The sequence below is a fragment of the Nuphar pumila genome, chromosome 14 (assembly GCF_984573655.1).
Source record: "Nuphar pumila chromosome 14, dmNupPumi1.hap1.1, whole genome shotgun sequence".
In the NCBI taxonomy this organism is placed as follows: Eukaryota; Viridiplantae; Streptophyta; class Magnoliopsida; order Nymphaeales; family Nymphaeaceae; genus Nuphar; species Nuphar pumila.
In genome coordinates, this window is record NC_143262.1 from 71,898,451 (window position 1) to 71,922,356 (window position 23,906).

Here is a 23,906-nt window from a genome sequence, read left to right on the forward strand (position 1 = left end):
CAGCATGTCATTTTGAGATCCAGAACTCCTTATTTTCAAAAATGTCAATCCAGATTCAAGTTTTAAATATTTCAAAATTGATTTCAAACTCCTGGGTTTTTAAAATTGTCAAATTCTCCTCTTTTTACCCCCAGGGCTCCAAATTACAAAAGTTTTTCTCAAGAAAACGATCTGGATAGTTTTGGACATTGATTTTCAGGGTTTCGTCAGTTGAAAAGAGGGGGACACAATTTCAAATTCATAAGACCTTATTTCAAACTTTTACAAAAAGGCTCTGAATTTCGCTACATCTTTCAAAATTTTGCCCCGGAGAACCATTTTCTTCTAAGCGTGAAATCAAGCCAAATTTTGCTTCGTGTTTTCCAAAACTAGCCTACTATTATGAAAATTCCAAAAATCTCACTTGGCTTTTATTTCAAATAAATGACGTGGGACCCACCTCGAGGTGGTGTTACACTCAAATTCTCAAAAAAAAAATTCCCTTATTTTCAAAATAGTGCCTATTCGGAAGTGGCACCCATTTATAAAAACCTTGTTTTTAACTCAATTTTAACAAAATAATTAGTGGGCCTACATAGATGGTGCCCCACTAAGGCTCCTTGCCAAGAAAAGCAAAATTTTTTTTTATCTCAAAAAGTTTTCAAATCTAGCTGAGGTGGCACCACCTTAAAAAAGAAAAAAGAAAAAAACAAAATTCATTTTTTTTTATTATTTTTGTTTTACTTTTTCAACCCCAAAGGGCGCCACCGTAAAGCTCCCATTTTACCTAAGTTTCAAATATCATGTTAAGAGTAGGAGTCGTCTCCTCTCAAAACGGCGAATTCCCTTTCTCAAAAAAATTTCAAAAAAATTTAAAAGTTTGTTTTAAGAGTTATTAAGATAGGCTAAAGAGGAGGAAAAGGGGGGTTTTGAAGTGGCGGCTATTAAAGAAAAGAGGGGGGTCTAGCAAAGGCATTGGCGATTCCTGCTCTCCCCTTTTCACAAAGCCTGCCTTCATTCCCCTTCAACCGAAGAGACCAAGAGGAGTTCCCCTTTTCTCATTGGTTTCCCCTTTTACGAAGAATCAGAGGACTCCTGTGGAACTACAAGGCATACATAAGAAGCCCCGTCACCCGCAGTCAATCTTGAGTGTTGCGCCTCCTTCATTCAGTGAACCAGTCCCCAAAACACGACGTCTGGAAGTAAAACAGCTCAAGACATCAACACCCCTCAGCAAGTCATTCAAGGACAGTCCGAAAAGGGAAGACCCTCTGCACCCCTGCCGAATCAAGGTAAAACCCCTCTACACCTGCATCTATGTAAATTAGGCATCGTGTTCCTGCCATGTGCTTTGCAGACCCATTTCAGTGGTTGATGTGGTTTGTACCTTTGTGTATCTAATGTATAAAGAATCGATGATGCCTCGCAATGGCATTATCGATTTAGTAGAGTGTCATATTTTAACCAACTCGTAATTTTTCTCTTAAGGTTTTATGTGATTCAGTCCAACATCATAAACAATTTAGAATAATATCTCCTTTTTTATTCAGGATTTCCATATTCGTATCTAGAGCATCCTCTATTGAGTATCCTTGATTTCATCATTAAAAAAAAAAATTATAAAAGACTTCAGTTTTATTGATGCCTTAATCTTTTATAAATGCAGTAAACAACGTTTCAGGGGTTAGCCATGATAATCTTCTTATTTTCGTATGATTTTTTATATTTTCTTATGTCTTTTCTATTTAATATTGACTCTAAATTTCCTGCGTATCATTAGTCTTTACATATTCATCTGGCTTTTGAAGAGAGTGTCTGCAAAACGATGTCCAGAAGGGACCATCGTACAATGAGCAATGCCATTAACAAAGGCACACATATTTCATGTGTGTTATCTGTGTACCATCTAAGGTTCTATAGCCCCCCCCCCCCCTTTAGCACATTCTCATGGCATCATAGTTATTGCATTTGTCATTTTTTTTGATTGATGATATCGTTATCTGTATATATATATATATATATATATATATATATATATATATATATATATATATATATATATATTTTACATGCCCTGTATTATCAATATATCCTCTTCTGTAAATCATACTTTCATGCTGATATTTGTTCCATTTCTAGTCATTTATGCCCATTTGTATTTGCATCTAGTTTTCTATATTCGCACATAGTTAATTTCATTATATAATTTGTTCTCTACATTTATTCTAAGTATCTGGGTATCGATCCATACATCAACATGTCCTATTGCTGTTTCATTTTTTTAGTCACCTGAGTTAATTCCACTACCCGCAGCATATCTGCCTTTATTTTCTTTCTGTATATCTACTTACATCTTCTTATAAGCCCTCCTTACTTACTAATTTTTTTTTTTTAGCCTCTGCAAACTAATATATCCTATCTTCTGTCCAGCAGAGTAGATGTATAACCTCCAACTCATCTCTGTAAACAACATCATCCAAGGCCTTTTATCACAATAGTCATTAGGAGTGGACACCTACTGATGCCGTTTATTACAAGCAATTGATCCCATTTTGCAAGATCAGTTCGTTTGATTTACTGTATAAGATGGCTCTAAGATATGTGATATGTCGTTTATTTTCAATTGTTATGTCATTAATACATATATATATATATATATATATATATATATATATATATATATATAGCTTGGTTTGTGTTGATTATGCTCTGTTGCATCTAGAAATCGGTTCAATGCTGAATAGTCACCATAGATTCAATCCATGATGGTTAGTTCATCCGTGCTTCTTTAGATTTAGATATTTTAGTTATACTCTCCCATACACTCACTGTATTTGTTCACCTGCACACTATGTATGTTATATATTTACCATCTTTTCTACTGTAGGTACCCAGTCTCGATAATCGGCTATATTCATGAATGGATATATCCATATCCATTCATGATCCCTATGCCATCCTTTGTATGCTTTGTTATTGATATATAGGGAAGCTCCATACCCAATTTTACTAAGAAATGTGCTATAATTTGAGAATTACAGTTTTGTGAAATCACCTACAGAAACTGTATATACCCTGTATTTTCTGTTTTTACCCATTATATATGAAATTCTAATTACTATACGTATTTTCTCATTATATGTATATATATATGTATATATATATCTGTATATCTATATGTATATATATATATATGTATATATGTATATATATATATATATACTTATATATATATGTATATCTTCATGTGCACTTGTTTTCACATACAAGTATTTATGTAAATATTTTTCTTTTCCTTGTCCTTTTTATAAATACACCTTCATTATCACATACCATTTAGCACAAATTCAAGCATTTATACATGACCATGTATATCTTCGTTGTATATATTACATATACATACCCATTTCCTTGGGTATCTTGTATTAACTCTCATTTTGCAGGATAACCTGAAGGATGCTGATTCTTTTATACCATTTTTTTTTTTCATTTTGACTTATGTTAGAGATGTAATAATCAAATTTGGAATAATATTTATTTAACTGCTTAGATTAGGATGCAGCTCATGTAGTTTGATTCCTGCAATATCTCGATCCTATGATTCATATATCTCATTTTACCAAATCACCATGGATGTACATGAATGGCACGTGCACCCACTCTTAGAGAGTTGATGAACTCGGTGGAGTCCATATTTACGGCCCTAGTCGAAATATGGACGAGACCCAGATCCATCATCTTTCTACCTGTCACATTGAGCCTATACTCTTAGGCTATCTTAAAATGCATATCATAATTCCAATTTTTCAAAATATTATGAATTAATTCAAATGAACTCTGAACATATTCATGGCCACAGTCAGAATATGGGAAGGATTTATTTCGACTTAATACACATTTTTCCAACAAAATCTCTCAGAAAACCTTCTCAAAGTGCACTCATTCACTCATATCATTTGCATCATGAAATCATCGGTCTTCTCATGATCTTCTTAAGAAAATTTCTTTCTCAAAAAAATCAATTTCTCTAGAAACTCTGAAAATTTTCAAAGCTGGATTTCCAAAATCAAAGTTTTTCCTTGATTTTCCCTGGAAAATGTTATTTTCTTAAGATTTTCCAAAGGAGATTCCCAATCTTTCTCAAGAATCAAAACCAATTTTCAAGGGTTTCAAGGCTATGATTCCCAGGATTTCAGTTTCCCAAGTTTCGATTTTCCTTCTCCACAGGGGTTTTCCGATGAATTTCAATCGTTTTCAAAGAAAATTTTCAAAAGTTGGGAGTTTCTTTGACAAGCATTTCCCTTCAAATGTTCATCCTTTTCCTAAGAATTACTTACATTTTTTTAGGATTTTCAAACTATTCATGATTTTCCCACATCTTTATGAACTTTCTCGAGATTTTCAATCCTTTTTGTCTGAGTTTTCAGAGAAATTGATTTTCAGCTTTCTCCTGAGAAATATCTTTCAAGTCCAAAGATTTTCTAAGCATACATCATTTTTGATGAAAATGGTCTTCTTGCCGGATGATTGACCTGTGAAACCCAAGCCTGTACCTTCGATATGTTGAGCGGGGACGATCGGTTCCAGAATGCCGTCTTCATTCCTGCCTAGGCCCCTGAAGGGCTGATAATTGTGTTTCATCAGAAGATCAAACCCTCTCTTAGCTTTTGAGAACTCAGGAAAAAGAGGGTGATCCTGAAAGGAAGTGCAGTCGAGGCGCCCACCTAGTTTGAAGAAGTGGGGTCCCCACCATTGAACCACTGCTGTAACATTCTCTGTCGGGTGAACTTCTTTCAGTTTCATCATGTCCAAACTTTCACTTAAATTGATTTCATCGACTTCTCGAATGCTCGGGATGTCGGTCGTGAAAGTAGGACGGGGAATCATCGGCTGCGGGAGTCGCTCTTCTAGATCCTTTCCTAGGACCGTAGTGATCATGCCTCCCTTCGACCACTTGATGCATTGGTGCAAGGTTGATGGAACAGCATTGGCGTTGTGGATCCAAGTGCGTCCAAGCAATAGATTGTACGTAGGTGGCACATTCACTACGTGGAAAAGGACAGTATGCACCGAATAGTTGATGAAGATTTCGAGGAATATCTTCCCCTTGGTCGTCTGTCCGTGGTTGTCGAAACCGTAGATCGTTATCGGATCTGGGGTATATTCCTCTTCTTTTAAGCCCAATGCCTTGGCTATTGTCTCCAGACAGATATTGAGGCTGCTGCCTCCATCAACGAGCACATGGGGGACTGTCATGCCCCTGGTTCGCACCACTATGTAGAGAGCGTTGTTGTGAAACGAATGAGGCTTTGGCAAATTCTCATCCGAGAATGTGATCGGTGCATTCGTCATTGCTTGATTGACGATCTGAGCCATATCTTGCGGGGTGGTGCTAGGCTTGACTTTAATTTTTCTGAGAAGCTCTTCTAGCACTTGTTGGTGCTCAGGTGAAGCGTGGGTCAGATCCAGGATAGAAATGTTGGATAGAGCGGTGATTGGCTTCTGAAATGACCCTGAAGCTTTTCCTTCCTTTGAAGCCGCCTTGATAAAGCGCTTCGAGATCCTGGGAGCTAGGCTGGCAATGTCTGCCGTTACTTTTGTTGATTTCTGTTTGCTGGAAAATGCAGTGATATCCACCCTCTTGGCGGAAGACTGCGCTTGACGAAGGACCAGGACCTGATGCTGATCCTGAATGTCCTGACTAGAACATGGTTGGATGCTACCTTAAAGAGAGAATGCCTGCTCCGTGATGACTGAAGCTGAGTGCTTGGGAAATGGCTTGGATAAAATTTCCGGTTGTTCTTCTTCCTCCTTGATTAACAGGTTCTTGTTGATGCAATCCTGGATGATGTTCTTTAGGACAAAACAGTGCTCTGTGTCATGTCCCACAGTCCGGTGGAACTTGCAGAACTTATCAGTCCATTTTCCCATAGCAACGGGCGGATCTGCTACCTTGGGGAGTTTTATCATTCCCTTTGACATCATATATTCTAAGATATCTTTGCGGGACTGTTCTAGAGCTGTGAACTCTCGGTCATAACTCCAACCCTCGTGTTTCAGCTTTTCTGACTGCTTCGCTTCTGACTGAGGTGTTGACTGAACAGGTTGTGGCTTGACAAACTTCCCCTTTTGGGCTGCAGAGTTTGTCCTTTTAGCCCTGGAATGTCCGACATTCTTGTTATGATTTTTCTTGCTCTTCTTGTTGCCAGAACTATTGCTGCCTTGATCTGAGAATTATGTAGCATAGGCGACATGCGCCTTTTTCTTCTGATCAGGATTCCCTCTGACAAAAGGATATCCTTCGTAAAGGCCATTGTTTAGGCCGGTCTCGAGCCATTCAGCTCTTTCAATTAGTTTGATGAATGATTTGGCGGGCAAAGTAGAAATGAGGTTCCTCAGAGGCTGGGCAAAATTATTCAGAATAATCTGTAGGGCATGCTCCTCCAGGATGGGAACCTTCATTCTGTTACAGGTGCTTCTCCACCTGTGGATGAATTCGCTGGCTTTCTCATTCTCATTTTGTTTTAAATTGAACAGATGATTGAGGGTTAGTGAGGCTTCAACATTGAACATGAAGCGCTCAATGAACAAGTTCACAACTTTATCGAACTCTCGTAGTTCGATAGGATTAATGTGGTCTACATACCACCTGGCCGCTACCCCTTCTAGACTGCGCTGAAAGCAAATGAACAACGCCCGACTATCTTTCCTGAAACGGCCGCATTCGGCATAGAAAGTGGCCAAATGAGCCTTAGGGTTGCTCGCTCCGTCAAATTTAAGGAACTTGCGAGGGAGGTTTTCCAGATTGTCATCCCTATCAAGGCCATGGTAAAAATCTTTGCCAGAGTAGGTTTGCTTGCCCTTGCTTTTGGCATGGATATCCTTGATGACCCGATTCATTTCTTTCATCTGCTTTTCCATCGGGTCATTAACCGGAGTGGGCTTGTTGATTGATTCGGGCTCTGCAGTGGTCTTTACAAACTGCGGTGGAGGATTCTGATGATAAACAAACTGTTCTTCTTCTTCTGATCCCTCTTGTACTGACTTTGTTTCTTCAGAAGTGGTGTCAGGCTGGACTTTCTTCTTGATGATCCTGATTGGCCTTTTCACAGCCTTCTTCTTTGGCTTGCTTTTCGGAGCAACCTCCTTCTGACTGGCTTCTGCCTGTTCTGACATCATTTTGGTCATCATTCTTTTGAACAGGTTGTACATCGCAGGATCTATATCATCGGTCTGATTCTGATTCTGCCCCCTAGCCGATTTAGGAGAGCTGACTGCCTCGACTTCACTGTCGCTGTGCTGAGGAGCAGTCTCTTTTCCAGCTCTGGTTTGCACCATTTTCGACAATGCCAGATGATTTCTGGAAAAATAGAAGAATGGTTAGAGCCTGGAGGAATTTTTTTGAAAATGCGATCTCTTGAGAAAAAGACATGAAAGAAGGAATTGATAGACAATTTAGACAAGTTATCCCATTACCAGGGATTGGGTTATTACAAATCTTGCAATAATTGTGTCACCATTTTGTGGCAACGAAAATGCGCCTTATAACCTAGGCAAGGTCGTCCATCATGATTAGAGATATTCGAAGAAGAATATAGGAGAGAAGTCTCATCACCGGGGATGAATTTGTCACCAGAATTGTGACTTTATAAAATAAAATAAAATTTGCCATAAAAAAGCTTTTTATCAGAACAAAAGTTGCATTTTTATTGATGACAAAATTTAGATACAAAGAGAAGGTGGGCAGACAGTTTGCCACCATTCTCGATACTCTGATGATACATTAGGACCGGGAAATGTAGACAAAGGAATGAAAGAGTCCCAAGTATATTTGGTGACGTGGTATGCTCCAGACCACTGATCCGACCGTAGATCGAACTCTGGCATGCGGCCCGTCGAGAAGCGGGTGTTGACACGAATCTGCCGCTGCGAGAACTGATGGAGACACCTCTCTGGCTGATAGTCGACGCAGAAGAAAGGGCCGAGCAATCTGTAGCGCTTGTCACGAGCGTAGGTGTATCGAGGAATGGTCTCTCTTCTGTCGAAGAAGTCCCAAACGATCTCCTCCTGATGCAATTTCTCGATCAAAGCTCGGCACTGGATGACTGACTTTGGCTGCTTACTGCTGAATCTGAAAGAACTGGCATTTGATGGCACATGTCGCAGAAACCATGACTGCAAGGCATACGTGCATCCTTCCACCAAGATGGTCTCTTCGAGGGCGAAACGAGCTAAGCCTCTATAGAGAAAGGCTAGAGCTGCCATGCACACCGAAAGCAGACGGGTCTGCTTGCTTCCCCATCTTTGAAAGAGTTGGGTGACTCTGACGTCGATGAAATTCTGACCATCCTGAAAGAACGCTAGTCCCACTGTGCATAGGACCATGGCATGCTGAATTCTTTCTTTCGCCGCTCGAGACAAGGTATCGACTTCTTTGTAGGCCCCATACTTGTGGTAGAGTCCGAATACATCGATGAACTGACTTCCGTTGATCTCTGTGAGAGGCCAAGATCTGCTCCCTATAGCTCTGGTCAATGCTTCTCGAACATTTATCCCTTTGACATTGATTAAGAATTGTTGCTCGACTGGGTCGTCTGGCTGACCAACTGGTTCTGGCAACCCCATGATGTCACTGAACTCGTCCATTAGCAAAGTCATCTCTCCCCATGGGAACCAGAATGTGCAGGTACGCGGATTCCACCGTTCTGCCATTGCTTGAATCAGACTGTTGTTGATGATTAGCTTGCCAACTCTGATGCCATTTCCAATCTGCAATCATCCAAGTGGTCTGGGAACATACGCGAGAAGGTGGCGAACCAGGAATAATACCACCGAGGGAAGAAGGTGCGGGACTGGATGACCCGTTGATCTGGGGTTCCATCCTTTATTTGATAAAAGACATGATCCCTAGGAAAGATAGCATCGGGAGATTCGGATGCCATCGGAATGATACTGAGGCAAGAGAAGAAAAGAATTAGATAGACTGCAGGACTTACGGATAGACTTTTGATGAAAGAAGAAGATAGACATAAATCCTGGAAATTTTTTGGAAGATCAAGGGACTTAGAAAAAGACTTTCCAGGGTTTTTAAGAAAATTTTTGACATACAAAAGAGAAAAGAATGTAGGTAAAGGGAAGATATGCACCTGGGGTTTTCGAAAATAGAGGGAAATTTTGAATAGTGCACTCAGGGTTTTAAAGAAGGTTTTGATATATACAGGAGCATACAAGAAGATATTATACAATCATAACTGCACAAACAAGGATGCGCACATAGCACTCTCTAAAGGCTGACTGTAAATACCATATTTGAAATAGCTTGTAGGACCTTAATCCTAACTCTATGGTTCAGATCATCTGATTTTAATCAAGGTATGCCGATATACTCAAGCCGAAGCTCGAAGTACGTGGCATATAAGATATTTCTCCGGTTCTAAGGTAAGGGCTTCCCAACATCCTTGAGCACCTACCGATATACCTCGGACTATGGCCCTTAGGTACGTGGTAGGGGAGCGCGAACCCAAATAAGTGGTCCAGTTGTGAGGCTCTCTCTCGAACTATGGTTTAGTGAGACTGTAAAACCTGCAAAATTTCTGACAATTTTCAAATTTAATAAAGGTTAAATTTGTTGGAATGGATACGATAAAAGGATGAAAAGTCGATCCAAATGGATCAAACGGATCCAACAATCGGATTCGAACAGTATATAGGGATTTAGATCTTGGATGGAGTCGAAACCCACTTAAAAAAATAAAATCCAGTTTCAAATTGTCAATTTCAACTACATTCACAAAGCGCATCTCGAAAATATCATCTCTTGCGATTATCGCCCATCACTGAAGTAGTTTTAGTTGAAAAGAAGTACAACCAAGTAAGAATTGGCGCACTGGTATGGTGGGTTGCCTCAACAGGAAGAGAGTGTGGTTCGAAACCCCATGGACACCCGAATATTTTTAGAAAATGGTATTTTTGTAAAATGCATCAAAAGAGGACAAATGAGATATTGTTGCAAGGTATTGCAACGAAACACAATCTGGTGCAATGGTGGGGCTAGTTACCCATTCGGATGGAGACCTCAGTTCAAAACCCCAGGGCACCAATAATAATAAAGAACATTTTTTTTATATATATAGGATTAACGTTTTTTTTTTTTTTTCCTCCTCTCTCTAATTGGGCGTTTCAACTTCCCATTTAAGGAGACTTAAATGGGGAAAGGGGGGTGACGCCCAAAGGAATGGGCGTTTTTCCCAACTTGGAAGCCCAACCAAGAAAAAAATATATAAATAAGAAATCAAGGTGGAATTAAAGGAGGAATTTAATCCGGAGGTAGGGGCGATTTTTTTTTAGGAAAGGGCTGAACGTTGGGCCACCTTGGAAGCCCAACAGTCCAGCAATTGGGAAGGCTGCAATAAAAAAACCATATTAATTTTACATTTTTTTTAGGAAACCCTACAACAACTAACGAGGTACCTTGGAACCCAAGGCCTCTTGCTCTCTCTCTCACAACCCCTTCAGCCCAAACGTGTGACCCTCCTTCCCTCTCCCCTTCAGTCCAACCAGCTGAACGACTTCCCACCATTGATCCCGGCAAGGAGTTGGTGCACGGCTACCGGACGTCCGCGAGGAAGGCGAACATTTTTCCGGTGGATTCACGCTCACACGAGGTAAGGGATACACAACTAAATACATATTTGTAATGTAATGTGTTCCTAAATCATGAAAAGGGTTTGCTTATTCCGTATTTCAAACCCTCCCCTGAAATCGAGTAACTGTTAGATCAAAAAAAAAAAAGAAAAAAAAGAAAAAAAAAAAGGGAAACACCTCTCGTATAGTTTTGTTTAAACGGGTTACGTGTATGATCTGAGCAGAGATTTAGACGTTCGTGTGGAATTTCTCATTTCAAGTAATCTGAAAATAAAATGTGTCAAAGAAGGGCCATGTGTAATATAGACGTCATGGCTTCCTCAATACTAGCCAACAATAGAGCAAAGTTTGCAATTTAGAACTCAGTTGCAGTTGGGGTTATGTGTGTCGCAACCCCGTTAGTGAACAAACAGACCCTGCGTTACTAGTTCCAATCGTGAGACGTCCTTTGATTTATTAAAAATCTGATAGACATATTAGCCCTACTCTTTGTTTTTTTGTTCCATATATAACTCACGCTTCATGGGGAGCTGCCAGCAAATTAATGTTGTAAGAGGACTAGAAACTCAATTAAACCAAAAATCTGGATAATAAAATTAGTTAATAGAAGAGATTTTTCTGGATCGATTTATGGGGAAGAGATTCCTTTTTGTTGTGGTCCAAGTTGCAGCATAGTGGGTATCACTCAAGGTATACAGGACACAAGTCTCACTAGTCATGATATGCCTGTATTTGAATTATACCATCAAACCACCAGATTGTATAAGGTTGGGTTGGGTAAGTAGTGATTGAATTGGCTTCTGGACTTTTACCGTATAATGGGTGGTATTTAGTAAATCAGATTCCAATGAATATATATATATATATATATATATATATATATATATATATATTGGAAAATGAATGTTCAGATCACCACCTGGTTGGTTTTAGTGGGGTGTCTAGTGTGTACATGAGAACTTGAATTAATTTTTCAATACATACACGTAATGAGCATATGAAATAGTATTAAGAGGAAATTTCAAGTTACTTTATGTCCAGACCAAAGTGTCTCAACTATTACCTGTGCAAATGGTAATATTTAGTTACCCTCATAATATGTATAACACATGTTAGAGTTAGGCTGACTAAATACTCACCTAGATGGATATACACCCACGATTGTTTGTTCTCTTTTATTGTTAGAACTTCAGACGCTGTGGTGGTTCGCCTAATGACATAACCTAGTGGGATTTTAATTTGAATCCAGTTGTGGTTGCAGCCAGCAAGAGGTCAACTAGATGGCACGCTGCAGGGCCTCTTGTGACCTGCTGGGCCATGCCGGTTGGAGTCCAGTTAGACAGGTCTGGACTGATAGTGATGGCGGATGTGGTAGGGTTCAGTAGAACCGAGTTCTACTGTGGCCAACGTTTTGTGTTGGCAGAGTCATAGTGGTGAGTCAGCCGACCGAAACCACTGCTTTCGGTGGTACCACATAAATCGGTTTGCATAGTCATACTGGTTACAGTGGTTTCAATGGAGTGGACGGGTAGAGTGCTACCTAACCCATAACTGCTGAATATATATATATATATATATGGACCCTCTTTACACTATGTGAATTATATGCCATGGGAAAGATAAGAATTTTGAGAACCAACTGACACAAGAAATCTTGGTCGGGTCAGCTGAGCATAGAATAAAGGTGAGAAAATAAAGAAAGATAATAAGTGTGAGAACTGGGTATACCAAAAAGGGTATATGTTACCGGTTTCTCAATGGGTTTCTGGGTACACCACGACGGTGTATGTTACTGGATTCCCGGGTTCTGGGTACACTGGATCACAGTGTATGTTACCAGACCCATGGTCCACTTTGGAGAGAGTGGATGGTACACACTCTGTAGGACATACCTGTATTGTGAGAGCGAGGCGTCTCACCCGGTCCCCAGTCCTCGGAGTTAGGGGACCAGGACCACCAGTGAGTCCTAGGTGGTGAGTCCAAGTCTTCTGCAGAAGAGTTTTGGGGTGCATCCAATGTTAGTCTTGCCAATTGGGGATCTCTCTCGGTCGAGCACCGCGCCCCTTTTGGGTATCCGTACGGCTAGTTATACGGATCATATGAACCTCCGTATAATCTCGGTCCGCTACGATGTCGAATGCCTGTGCGTACCCACAGGGTAAGAATGAACCGAAAATTAAAAAAAAAAAATGTGGTATTAACTAATGGGACCGATAGGAGTTCTTGTGAAATAAAACATGGAAAACTAAAATCATAGAATTCTCTTACTCAGAAACCACTTCAGACATGATGGTCTTAAAAAGAAAAGCATGTTGACATAAGTACTAAATTTCGGGTAAATCAAAGTTCATACATACTTGTTCACATGACACTGCACATATGTAATTTAGTCTGTATCACTTACTCAGACAGTGGTAGTCTGATTCCTTTGTGGTTTACTATTTTTAGGTGAAGACATAAATGCACAATCAGAGTGAGGGCGGTGGCATCGTCAGGCGATCATGACACTACTACTTTTCTGTTTAATGTTTCTGGATATTTGAACTTGATGTAATAAACTTTGTTATGATGGAATAAGATTGAAGTTCTTAGTAGCTCCTCATTTATCTAGTTAAAGGTTTTAAAAAAAAAAAAAACGAAAAAAAAAAAATTTAGAATTTTCATTAAAAATTAAATGGGGTGTTACAATTATGGTATCAGAGCCAGACAAAAAAGTAGTAGTCATGACAGCCTCGACGGTCTGCCATCACTCTGTAAGTATATAATTTAAATATATCCACTAAAATTGTGCTTGGTTTGGCCATATTTAACATTAATCGAGTATCTGAAAACCACTACGTTTTGGAATAACTATAACACTAATTTTTTTTTATGTCTATGCCAATTACATGGCATGGGCTAACAGGTGCAACGATATTCTCGAGACACTGCAAAACCTGGCTGGAGTGGTGGGCCAACAGGCCACAACAATGCAACAAATGGGCACTAACTTACAACAAGTGGCCCATGACAAATCGAATGCAATCGGGACCATGTCGTACAAGAAATTCATGGATATGGATCCACCTGCGTTTCTAGGAAAGACCGATCCTGAAGCAGCGGAGTCCTGGGTGCGGGAAATATAGAGGATTTTTCGAGTATTGGAAGTTTCGGCCGAACGACAGGTAGATTTTGGCACATATCGCCTGAAGGAACATGCAGAGAAGTGGTGGGAAACCACCCATGCAGTGAAGTTTCAGAATGGACCCGTGACATGGCCGCAGTTCGTGGAAGTGTTTAACAACACCTACTTTCCGAAACACGAGAGAACCAAGAAGATGCAGGAATTTCTTGACCTGCAACAAGGAGAAAGGACATTGGCAGAATACATCACGAAGTTTCACAGCCTAGAGCGTTATTGTCCCAATGTATACACGACGGACGAAGACCGGGCAATGAAATTTGCCCGAGGACTGAAAGCAGGACTCAGAAATCGCCTGTATACCCGAGGGCCAAAAACCCTCGATGAGGCTATTCAGGTAAAACACAACTAATAGATAATTGATGGAAAAAAAAAATCCTAACTTATATCGGTGAATGTCACCAACCCAGGTTGCTACATTACTTGAGGATGATTGGAAGGAAGGACAGAAGTTCCAGAAGAATCGCCCTGGAGTGCAAAAGCCAGAATTCAAGAAGAGGTTCAGTGGGAAAAAGTTCCACCCCTATGCTAAGAAACCAAGGCATTCCGGAGAAAATAAAACGGTTCAGACCCAAGGCCAGCGATGTCAGAAATGCAACCGTTTCCATCCGGGACAACAATGCCCTCGAGAGACTGGCGGCTGCCTTTACTGTGGAAAACTGGGGCACTATATCAGGGAGTGCCGCAAGAAACAGGCAGATGATGCAAAAAGGGCAAGTGGAGGTCAACAACCACAATCACAGCTGCAGGCACCGCCATCTCAGCAAGCAAATCAAAAGAAGATGGTTGGGAGATTTTATGCGACCTCGGCAGAAGAACTTCAGAAGGGCGATTTGGTCCAAGGTACAGTTCTCATATCTGGACAAGCCGCTTTAGTACTCTTTGATTGTGGAGCAACACATTCTTTCATATCTGTTAATTTTGCTAAACAACTTAGGGCACCCACTGAATCACTGAAGCATGAATTGGTAGTTTATAATCCCATCGGGTTCAATGAACCATGTGTAAATTACATGCCAAACATACCAGTCGTGTTAGGAGAACAAACACTGCTTGCAAACCTAATCCTACTCGATATGACGGAATATGATGTCATATTAGGTATGGATTGGTTGTATGAACACTATGCCAGAATCTTGTGTAGAGAAGGTAGGGTGATCATATCCCGACCGAACGAACCAGAAGTTGGGTTTCGCCTTTCGAGACCAATCATCAAGCAGCGGATGATATCGGCCTTAAGAGCAAATAAGTATGTCCAGAGGGGAGATACTGCTTTCCTAGTAAACATAATTGGAGGTGAAGTTAAAGTCCAGATTCACGATCTGGATATCGTCAGAGACTTTTCCGATGTGTTTCCGGATGAACTACCGGGGATACCTCCACCTCGAGAAGTGGAATTCGGAATTGACTTGGTACCAGGTACCAAGCCAATCTCCAGAGCACCTTACCGAATGGCGCCAGTAGAATTGGAAGAATTAAAGAAACAACTTCAAGAACTGATGGATCGAGGGTTCGTAAGACCAAGCATATCACCATGGGGAGCACCCGTGTTGTTCGTGAAAAAGAAGGATGGATCCATGAGACTCTGTATTGATTACAGGATGCTCAATCAAGCGACAGTGAAAAACAAATATCCATTACCTCGCATTGAGGATCTATTTGATCAGTTAAGGAATGCTAAAGTCTTCTCAAAGATCGACTTGAGATCTGGCTATCATCAGTTGAGAATTAAAGATGAAGATATTCCAAAATCAGCTTTCCGCACTAGGTACGGCCACTATGAATTCGTCGTGATGCCTTTTGGACTCACGAATGCCCCTGCTGCCTTCATGGACTTGATGAATAGAGTCTTTAGACCATACTTGGACACTTTTGTCATTGTTTTCATTGACGACATATTGATATACTCAGAAAGTGTGAATGAACATCGAGAGCATTTAAGGACTGTACTGGAGACTCTACGAGAACACCAGTTGTATGCCAAATTTTCAAAGTGCGAGTTCTGGCTCGACCAAGTTATGTTCCTTGGACACGTTATCTCCAAGGACGGTGTTTCGGTGGATCCAGCAAAGGTGGAGGCTGTAACTAATTGGGCTCCACCAAAGAATGTTAGCGAGATCAGGAGTTTTCTCGGGTTGGCAGGATATTATAGACGGTTTATTCAAGATTTCTCCAGAATCGCGATGCCAATGACGAAGCTCTTACGAAAAGGTGTGAAGTTCGTTTGGAGCGAAAAATGTGAAGAGAGTTTTCAGACCCTCAAGACAAAACTGACTACAGCCCCTGTGCTGACGTTACCCTCGGGAAGCGGTGGATTTGTGGTATATACTGACGCTTCGGGTACCGGATTGGGTTGTGTATTAATGCAACATGACAAGGTCATAGCATATGCGTCAAGGCAGTTGAAGACCCATGAGAGGAATTATCCTACACATGACCTGGAGTTAGCAGCAGTAGTGTTCGCTCTTAAAGTATGGAGGCATTACCTATATGGTGAGCAATTCGAAATATTTACAGATCATAAGAGTTTAAAATATTTGTTTTCGCAAAAAGAATTAAATATGAGACAACGGAGATGGCTCGAATTCATAAAAGATTATGAGTTCACCCTTTCCTACCATCCAGGAAAAGCGAACGTCGTAGCAGATGCTCTCAGTCGAAAGTCGGGCGGTGGATTGGCCAGTTTAATAAATATAGAATGGAAGTTGATAGAAGACCTTGCAGAATGGAGTCCATTCACAACAAGCTCCGGCACAATAAAAGTGAATAATCTCACTATACAACCAGAATTCAAAGAGAAGGTGATAGCAAAGCAGAAGGAAGATCCTCAGTACGGGAAGATGGAGACACTGGTTCAACAAGAAGATAATGAATTCAGGCGAAGAGAGGATGGAAGCATATGGATGCGGGAAAGACTATGGGTCCCCAGCGACCCAGAGTTGAGAGAAGAATTACTAGGTGAAGCCCACAAAAGCAAATACACCATTCACCCGGGAAGTACAAAAATGTTCAAGGATCTACAACGCGGATATTGGTGGAACGGAATGAAACGCGATATCGCTAGATACGTCGCGAAATGTTTGACTTGCCAACAAGTCAAGATTGAACATCAGAGACCCGGAGGTATGATGCAATTGATGGAAATTCCTCAATGGAAGTGGGAGAACATAACCATGGACTTCATAATGGGATTACCCCGTACACGGAGAAAACATGATGCCATTTGGGTCATCGTCGATAGACTAACCAAATCGGCACATTTTCTGCCGATGAGGAAGGGTCAATCATTGGAAAGCTTGACGGAGTTGTACATTCAAGAGATAGTCAGATTGCATGGAGTACCAATCTCCATTATTTCCGATCGAGATCCTCGATTCACTTCTCGATTGTGGCGACAACTTCAGTCTGCGCTGGGTACCAAATTAAAGTTTAGTACAGCTTTTCACCCCCAGACGGACGGACAATCAGAAAGGACCATACAAACATTGGAAGATATGTTGAGGGCTTGCATGTTGGATTGGAAAGGTGAGTGGGATACTCACGTGGTGCTAGCAGAGTTCGCGTACAACAATAGTTACTATGCAAGCATCGGAATGGCACCGTTTGAAGCTCTGTATGGGCGACCTTGTAGATCGCCAGTACATTGGAATGAGGTGGGAGAGAGAACAATTGAATCCCCTATAATACTCCAACATTATACAGAACAAATCGAAAAGATCCAGCATAGACTGCGTGCCGCTCAAAGTCGACAAAAGAGTCACGCGGATCAGCGACGCAGAGAGCTAGCATTTGAAGTTGGGGACAGGATATTTGTGAAAGTATCACCAACCAAGAGTGTTTTTCGGTTTGGTAAGAAGGGAAAGCTTAGTCCTCGATATGTAGGACCATTCAGCATATTAGAGAAGATCGGCGAAACGGCATATCGAGTGGAATTACCTCCGCAATTCGCAAACATTCACAATGTATTCCACATATCAATGTTGCGAAAGTATGTGCCAGATCCCTCCCATGTGATACAATTCGAGGATCTACAAGTACAAGAGGACTTGACGGTAGAGGAGCGACCCGTGGAAATCGTAGATCGTCGTGAAAGGGTGATGAGAAATAAGACCATCACATTAGTTAAAGTTCGCTGGCAACACCATGGGCTCGAAGAATGTACCTGGGAGCCCGAAGAAGCAATGAAAGAGAGATACCCTGACCTGTTTATATCTAACTTGTAACGAATTTCGCGGACGAAATTCTTTTTAGGGGGAAAGGATGTAAAACCTGCAAAATTTCTGACAATTTTCAAATTTAATAAAGGTTAAATTTGTTGGAATGGATACGATAAAAGGATGAAAAGTCGATCCAAATGGATCAAACGGATCCAACAATCGGATTCGAACAGTATATAGGGATTTAGATCTTGGATGGAGTCGAAACCCACTTAAAAAAATAAAATCCAGTTTCAAATTGTCAATTTCAACTACATTCACAAAGCGCATCTCGAAAATATCATCTCTTGCGATTATCGCCCATCACTGAAGTAGTTTTAGTTGAAAAGAAGTACAACCAAGTAAGAATTGGCGCACTGGTATGGTGGGTTGCCTCAACAGGAAGAGAGTGTGGTTCGAAACCCCATGGACACCCGAATATTTTTAGAAAATGGTATTTTTGTAAAATGCATCAAAAGAGGACAAATGAGATATTGTTGCAAGGTATTGCAACGAAACACAATCTGGTGCAATGGTGGGGCTAGTTACCCATTCGGATGGAGACCTCAGTTCAAAACCCCAGGGCACCAATAATAATAAAGAACATTTTTTTTATATATATAGGATTAACGTTTTTTTTTTTTTCCTCCTCTCTCTAATTGGGCGTTTCAACTTCCCATTTAAGGAGACTTAAATGGGGAAAGGGGGGTGTAAGACCCGCAATTTTTCAGAAAATATCTGAATAAAATTCATGAGGCATTTACCGGTAAAAAAATAGCATTTCTTCTCAGAATGCGAAACGAATCAATTCCTGCGAGCCAGTTATACTTAGGGTATTCGTCGAATTGCGAATATATGCTCAAATACTCGGGAAGCCATAACTTCCTAACTAAACGAAATCAATAGATTCGTACGAGCCAACTTTCTTAGTTACGTCAATACGAAGAAAATGGCGTACTCAGAATTTTTCGGAAAAAAATCGCCGGAAACCCGAAATTCTTGCGGGACCCACGGAAATATTGGTGGGACCCACAGAAATATTCCTCAGAAAATATCTGGTGGGACCCACAAAAATATCCCATGGAATATCCAAGTGGGCCCCACACCAAGGAACCTCTTGGAATTAAAAAGAAGCCAAGGGGGTAGTTTGGGCATGGAAAAACCCAAGAGGAGGTGGGCTTGGGCTATAAATAGCCCTCCCCACTCTCTCTCTTCTCATAAAAATCGACCCCCTCTCTCTCTTGCCTTCTCTCTCTCTCCTAAACCTCCCCTACCTAGCCTAGCCCACCTGAGCCCACCTGACCTGGTCTGAGCCTGCCTGACTTAGCCTGAGCCTGCCTGACCTGGTCCTAACCCACCTGACCTGGGTCTGAACCCACTTGACCTGGTCCAAACCCAGTTGACTTGACTTGAACCTAGTTGGGTTTAAAGTCAAAGTCAAAGTCCTTTTTGGTCCAGATTCCGGTTTGGATTTCTGAACCCAGACTTAGCCTACTTGAGCTGAGTTCGAACCTGCTGAACCCAGTTGACTTGGATTGAACCCTGTTAGGTTCAAACCACTTAGGTTGAGTAGCTTGACCTGCTTTACCTCTTTCTCAACTAAGTCAGCTTCATCTGACTTAGTCTGACCTCTCGAAGGAAGGCTCGAAGCCAAAGAAGCAACCCGGAGCCGTTTCTTCCACGATTTGAAGTAAGTTCGCTTCGTTGATCCATCTCTCTCAAGTATTTGACTGTTTGTATATAGAATATACTTTCTGAAGTAGTATCTTGCTTTAGTTCTTGGTTGAGCCCTCTAGGACGCTTCAGTGTTCACGCGCTCGCCTCGTAACTATCGTCGGATATATATGTTCGAATACGCAGTATATGCGTTCTTCAAAATAGTATCTCACCCTAGTTCTTGGTTGAGCCCTCTAGGACACTTCGGTGTTCACTCGCTCGCCTCGTAACTATCGTTGGATACAGATCTAGGTGTATATCTGCTGATACTGCCGACGCGTCTTATATCGCACAGGCCATGTAATTTACCTTTGCCGTCGCGTCGTATGATGCCAAGGCTCCCTGCTTTCTGTACTTCCGATTACTGCACTTCCGATTATGCATTTACTTACGCCGTCGCGTTGAATGATGCCAAGGCTCCTGCTTTCTGCAATGTATTTACTTACGCCGTCGCGTCGAACGATGCCAAGGCTTCTGCTTTGTTATATATGTAGAATATTTCGTTCAGTTACACACCCTGAACAATAGTATATGCATTTCTTTACGCCGCCGCTGTATAAAGCACAGGCTTCTGCTTATATTACATATATGGCGCGTAAGTGAGCGTTCAAACGAAGATCAACTCCAAAATCGCCCATGTGATTCCCTTACCGCTCCTCGTACAAGATTCTGCTTGACGAATGAAGCCCCTATTGGAAAGGCTTCGCCTTTTGGCAAAATGCTCTTTACGTAAAGACTAAATCAATTACGTATGGCCTAGCTATGGCCCAAGGTTCCTGCAACCTTGATGGATGCAAAGTACGCACAACGGTGCACATCCATTTCCCGAGTTAAGCGTAGCGATTTCCCACCAAAGAGGGGAGATGCCGCTGAAATGGATAAAAGAAACGCACGCTTTCTCCGTAAAAGAGAGGAAGTGCTGCTGAAATTCCTGAAGGAGCTAAGAATGGCTCAGAAAGAACGTAGCAGAAGTGCTACCCAGTTATGAAACGCCTTCTACAATGTAGAAAGGTTCGTCGCACCACTGCCGGTAGAACAGAGAAGGTGTTGACAGAATGGTTGGCAGAAGAGCTGCCAAAACCAATTAAGTGGCACAATGATGTCCTTTGTTGGAACGACGTCAGAATGACTCGTCCCCCTGACACCTGCAAGGGCATCATACTTGTAAGAGCCGTTGCGCCAAAGTAGTGGTAGCGCCTTGACGAGGTCCTGAGCTCGTTGCGTAAAAATACGCCGAGTAGCCGATCCGTAGAGATCGAGTCATGTGCATGCTCATTGAGAATTATCAGACAACCAGACTCGTAAGGGCCGCTGAGCCGGAGTGTGTTGTTTCCACCGAAAGAGGTGAAGTGCTCGTCAAGGCCGAAGTGCTGAGAGCAGAGTTAAGCATGCATATGAATAAAACCTTTGTTCCACGGTGAAAACCGTGTGGTTGATTGGGGTCGGGTACATACTTCTCAAAGGCTGCCCTATAGGCATGCAATGTTCGTCAAGTAATTGTAAGACTGGCAGACCCCTTTCAGAATTTCTCACCGAGGAAGACGGTGATGGCGCGGCCTTGAGTGACATATATTTCACCCGAACCTGATAGAGTTCATTGATGGCCTTCGTCACTTAGAGGTATGGAGGTCGTGGTTATCCTTAAATATCTAAGGATCGAACCCAACTACTGCAGTAGCAGAATGCATTCGGATACCTAGTAAGGATCTCTTCCGGTATGTTGTACCGTCCTACTAGGGGGATGGGGTCAACAGGCCTCTGGGGTATCTAAAATACATAGAATAATCAACCCCCAGATCGTCGCGTTGTCGCCCAGATATGAGTCCCCTAAGCCCAGGGGGAGGTGCAATTATCGAAACAAAGCATTAGCTTAGGTACAACGCTATTTTGAATGTATGAGTGGATGACGTTGTTGAGTCAGTCCTGCATAACCTTTGTGAAGGTGTCATGGTCGGTATACTACTGGACCGATTGGGAAAGAACCCCATTGATATCCGTACGACTAAGTGAAGCTCGGAGAGCTGTCCTTAGATTCGTAGGATACGGATGTGCCAAGCATAAAGGCTTGAGCTAGACATCCATTCGTGACTCTGAGGAAGTCAAGGCTAAGTCGTAGAGACTTGAGAGGTTATTCTAACTCACAGCCCTGAATAGGCTTATGCGAAGTCATGACGACTTGCGTGGATGTTCAACTCATAGCCCTGATGAGGCTTGTGCGATATACGCTAAGTCATGGAGGCTTGAGCGTCGTATTACGAACTGCGACCCTGAGTGGTCTATGCATTTACTTGAGTTGAATAGATAGGTGTTTGCCTACTTACCAGACCATCAGTGGTTCTGACCCCGTTTAATGGGGATTTCAGGTGTTGAACCTGCGTGGCGATATGCGGAGCAAGGCGGCATCAAGTTCCAGGGTTTCTCTAGACAGAGTTGTACTGCTTCCTTTTTATTGAACCTACACTGCTTTCCTAAGCAGTAGTGTTGTAATAAACATATGTTTTCGATAAAATGGAACACTTTGGTGGTCAATGAGTTGCTTGGCCACATACCTGCAACGTGCTCGGAGTTTTCTAAAACTGACGACTCATTATCGTCTTATTCCGCTGCTAAAAGCTTTTCTAAGTTCCGCTGCAAAGAAAAAAAAAAAAAAAAAAAGAAATTCATGAAAATTTTAACTTAGCTTTGTTTTGGAAATCCGGGGCGTTACAGAATTGGTATCAGAGCATGAGTCTGAGAAACCTGGTTCAAGATCCGTCATGGTACCGATATCGCACTGTAAGTATATGTTTTTATACTTTTGTTCTGATCTGGGTGCATCTTTGTATAGATGGCAACTCATGACTCGCGTGGATATTGCTATCGCTGCAAGGTCATGCACGATGAGTGGATATGCCCGTATGAAGTCCAAGACTGCCAATATTGTGGCGAAGATGGGCATTTCGCCAATGAATGCCAAAGGAAATATACCGCCGATATGGGTCGGCGGGCTTCAAAGGGTCTCAGGGATGAGACTTCGCGTGTCAGTGGACCGCATCACTCTAGTGTTGAGAGCAACCATACCCCAACATCTTTTGATGAATTACCAAGGCTGAGGGATTTTGATTTGAACTTCCCTGCAGAAGTCTATCACTCGCCAAGCTACCATCCGGCATCACATATGCCGAGCTTAAATGGCAGGAACAAAAGAGGAGATTCTTTCTGTTCGCCAATCATTATTCCAGAGTCCCAGAGTCTTGATCTTGCTGACTGGGAAAGTGGAATGGAGTCTCTCATATATCCCCAGTATTCGCTTGCTAGTGCGGAAGTGCCGCCCAAGCCGAAGCTAGTAGTGCCTGCACCAAGGCCATGTGGCAATAGATGAACCTTTTGGAGTTCGTCTTCATCAAAGAAATCCAAGTCTTAAAGAGACTGGTGATGTTTTGGAGTCAGTAGACTCATGTATATAGTTTCTCATTGCCTAAAGTCTGCCAGTGCGGCATGACGTTTTGTTTAAGGCAATGCTTGTGTAAATGTGATGTATATTAAGTAAATAAAGCTTTTACTTCCTCATATACATCGAGAAACTAAAAATAAGTGCTTGTGTGTGCATAGATAAATGGCTCCTACGACGAGGAGAACCATACCAAGCGAGGAGTCCCATACGCAAGGATTCCTGTTGGAGACACTCAACAACCTGGTTACCGCCATCCGTGAAACGAGGCCAGAACCAGTCGCACCACGAAACGAGCACCTGGGAGGAGTGACTTATGAGAAGTTCCTCAAGCTTGACCCGCCAGTTTTCATTGGCAGAGCCGATCCTGAGCTCGCAGAAAGTTGGGTCGAAGAAACCGAACGTGCCTTCCTGGTGCTGGGAGTACCAGAAGAAAAGAAGACCAACTTTGGCACGTACAGGCTGAAAGACAACGCACGGAAGTGGTGGGATACCACTAAGATTATCCAGTTCTCGGAAGTTGAAGTCATTCCTTGGACTGACTTCCGGAGAGCTTTCATGGATAATTACTTTCCATTACACTCCAGAAACAAGAAGAAGATGGAGTTTCTGGAATTGGAGCAGGGTGGCATGAATCTGATTGACTATACCACCAAATTTCAAAATCTTGAACGGTACTGCTCCCGGTTATTTGAGACCGACCAAGAAAGGGCCGACAAGTACATCAATGGACTGCGAGAAGGGCTAAGGTCACGGGTTA

The 23,906-nt window shown here is 41.9% G+C and overlaps 1 protein-coding gene across 1 annotated transcript in view; it reads left to right on the top strand.

The window, feature by feature from the left end:
* The first annotated feature begins 13,655 nt into the window (after window positions 1-13,655).
* The window catches only part of LOC149816951 (uncharacterized), a 106,630-nt gene continuing 96,379 nt past the window's right edge, over window positions 13,656-23,906 (top strand). Inside the window, exons 1-5 of the mRNA XM_089986991.1 lie at window positions 13,656-13,733; window positions 13,788-14,141; window positions 14,215-15,223; window positions 15,716-16,297; window positions 16,430-16,927. Of these exons, the coding sequence (XP_089843117.1) occupies window positions 13,656-13,733; window positions 13,788-14,141; window positions 14,215-15,223; window positions 15,716-16,297; window positions 16,430-16,927 (2,521 nt within the window). The remainder of the gene's footprint in view (window positions 13,734-13,787; window positions 14,142-14,214; window positions 15,224-15,715; window positions 16,298-16,429; window positions 16,928-23,906) is intronic.